We start from the raw sequence: 2,992 nt of genomic DNA, 5'->3' as shown, positions 1-2,992 counted from the left end.
GAAATACACCAGGCAGAGAAAGACAAATACCATATGGTTTCATTTATATGTGGAATCTAAAAAAACAAACAAACAAAAAAAGAGTACAGTAATTTTGGAAAACAGCTTGGCAGTTTCTTATATAGTTAAACATGATTACCATATGACCCAGCAATCCCACTCTTAACCGTATTTAAGAAAGTATATACCCACACAAAGCATATACAAAATGTTAATAACAGTTCTAGTTATAATAGCTCAAAACTAGGAAGGATACATCAGCTGGTGAATGGATTAACAAATTGGGGTACATTCACATCATGGAATATTACTCAGCAAAATACTGATACAAACAATAAAATAGATGAATTGTAAAAGCATTATACTGAGTGAAAGAAGCCAGATAAAAAACACTACTTACTAATTGATTCAATTTATATCAAACTCAAGAAAAGGTAAAAGTACAGCGATGGAAAGAGCAGGTCATTGGTTGCTGGGGGCCAGCAGATAATGGAAGAGCCCAAGGGTATTTTGTGTGGTAGTGGAAATGTTCTTTGTCAAGATGGTGGTTACTTGATTGTATACATTTGTCAAAACTATTTGAATTGTATGCTTAAAATCGACCCCCTCTCAATAAAAAAAAAATGTATCCCAGGAGGTAATTTATGTGGAAGGGTTCTGGACCTGCTGAGCATGTTAACCAGAATTGCACATTTTTCACAGTGTAGCCACACACTAAGATCCATGTGTTATTTTCGAAGCACAGGTAACAAATGCCCATCTATCCAGATGGTTCATCTGACTGTTAATATTATTTTTTTCAAATCTAGGAAACGAGAAGGAAACTTCTAAAATGGTGATGGTGTGAATTTGTTGAATGTGTGTTACATATAGGCTGACCAGTTCAGTTCTCTTTCATTTGTCTTACTTGACAGGAATGTGAAACCAAGATTGCACAAGAGATAGCCAGTCTTTCAAAAGAGGATGTTTCCAAAGAAGAAATGAATGAAAATGAAGAAGTTATAAATATTCTCCTCGCCCAGGTAAGCGAAATTCTTTTTCTCTATTTTGCAAGCTGCTTCTTTTTAAAAAAAATAAAAATTTTATATATTTAAAATGTAAAACATGATGATTTGGTATACCTATACATTGTGAAATGATTACTAATTGACATTATCTTTTTCTTTTGTGATGAGAGCACTTGAAATCTTAGTATATTTCCAGTATTCCATACAGTATTATTGACTAGAGTCAACATGTTTGTACATTAGCTCTCTAGACTTACTCATCCTACATAACTGCAACTTTGTATCTTTTGAACAACATCTCCCCGCTTTCCGCACCCCTAAGCTCCTGGTAACCACCTTTCTACACTCTACTTCTATGAATTTGACTTTTTTAAGATTCCAAATATAAGTGAGATCATATTTGTCTTCTCTGTCTGGCTTATTTTACTTAGCATATTGTCCTCCAGGTTCTCCATGTTATCTTAAATGGGAAAATTTCTTTCTCATGGCTGAATATTCCATTGTGTGTGTACATATATATCTTTATCCATTCATCTGTTGATGATTGGGTCATTTTCGTATTTTGACTTTTGTGAATAATGCTGCAGTGAACATGGAGTGCATATATCTATTCAATATCCTATTTTCATTTCCTTTGAATATATATTTAGAAATGAGATTGCTGGATTATTACTATTATATTTTTTGAGGAACCTCCTTACTGTTTTCCATAATGGCTGTATCAGTTTACATTCCCACCAAGAGTGTATAATGGTTCCTTTTCTCTACATCCTTGCCAATACCTACCTTTTGTTTTTTGATAATAGCCATTCTAACAGGTGTGAGGTGATATTTCATTGTGGTTTTGATTTGTACTTCCCTGATGACTAGTGACATTGAACATCTTTTCATACATCTGTTGTATGTTTTTTGAGAAATGTCTATTAGGTCCTTTGCCCATTTTTTCATTAGATTGTTTGTTTTCTTGCTATTGAGTTGAGTTCCTTATATTTTTTGGATATTAAACCCTCATCAGATGTATGGTTTGCAAATGTCTCCTCCCATTCCATACATTGTCTCTTTGTTGATTGTTTCCTTTGATGTTCAGAAACTTTTTAGTTTGATGCAATTCCATTTGTCTATTTTTGCTTTTGTTGCCTGTGTTGTTGGGATCATATCTAAAAAAGCTATTGTCCAGACTAATGTCAAGGAACTTTTTCTCTATCTTTTCTTTTAATAGTTTTATGGTTTCAGGTCTTACATTTAAATCTTGAATCCATTTTGAGTTGATTTTTTATGTGAAGGGTCCAGTTTTGTTCTTTTGCATACCAAAAACCAGTTTACTGACATCATTTATTGAAGAGACTGTTTTTTCCCCATTTGGTGTTCTTGGCACTTTAGTCAAAGATCAATTGACCATAAATATGTGGATTTATTTTTGGGCTCTCTATTCTTTTTTTAATATTTAATAAAATTTTTGGGGAAAGTGTTAGTTATCAAGGACTTGTTTTGCAAAGTCACACAAAATAATAACAGGACAAGAAACACCCAAAACTATATCTGATATTCTTCAGAGCTATAAGAAGTTTTAAGATATCATGGAGCAGAAGTTACTCTGGGAACGTCCAGCCTTGTGAAAAGAATGCCTGTGCACAGGATGCCTTCGGAAAGGGTCCTGGGAACCTGGCTGCTTCTCTGGTCTTCAGATTCAGATCCCATCTGCGAAATGGGCTTCATGCTCATACAAGGATTATGCAATCCATTTTTCTTCAGTGGTTCCTAAAAGTACTTACGTTAGCTTCTTAATTGCCTTAATTCTCCTATCCCAGTCTGAACCTATGGCCCACTGGCAGATAGGGTATGGGACATACCTCCAAGATTCAAAATTGCCCAGAAGTCAAATTTTTTTTTTAAATAAACATTTTAAAAAATTAGTTTCAGCTGTACAACACAGTGCAATAGTTATACTTTTTACCCCTCAAAGTGACAACCCCCCCGCCCCCAAT

At 34.3% G+C, this 2,992-nt stretch overlaps 1 protein-coding gene across 1 annotated transcript in view; it reads left to right on the top strand.

Moving 5' to 3' along the window:
- Nucleotides 1-2,992, top strand: part of RALBP1 (ralA binding protein 1) — a 63,073-nt gene that overhangs the window by 50,340 nt on the left and 9,741 nt on the right. Inside the window, exon 8 of the mRNA XM_019649944.1 lies at nucleotides 915-1,022. Coding sequence (XP_019505489.1) covers nucleotides 915-1,022 — 108 coding nt within the window. The remainder of the gene's footprint in view (nucleotides 1-914; nucleotides 1,023-2,992) is intronic.

This window comes from Hipposideros armiger, unplaced genomic scaffold (genome assembly GCF_001890085.2).
Source record: "Hipposideros armiger isolate ML-2016 unplaced genomic scaffold, ASM189008v1 scaffold_136, whole genome shotgun sequence".
In the NCBI taxonomy this organism is placed as follows: Eukaryota; Metazoa; Chordata; class Mammalia; order Chiroptera; family Hipposideridae; genus Hipposideros; species Hipposideros armiger.
The sequence above is the reverse complement of the archived record's forward strand: the minus strand, read 5'-3'. Positions and strand labels throughout refer to the sequence as shown.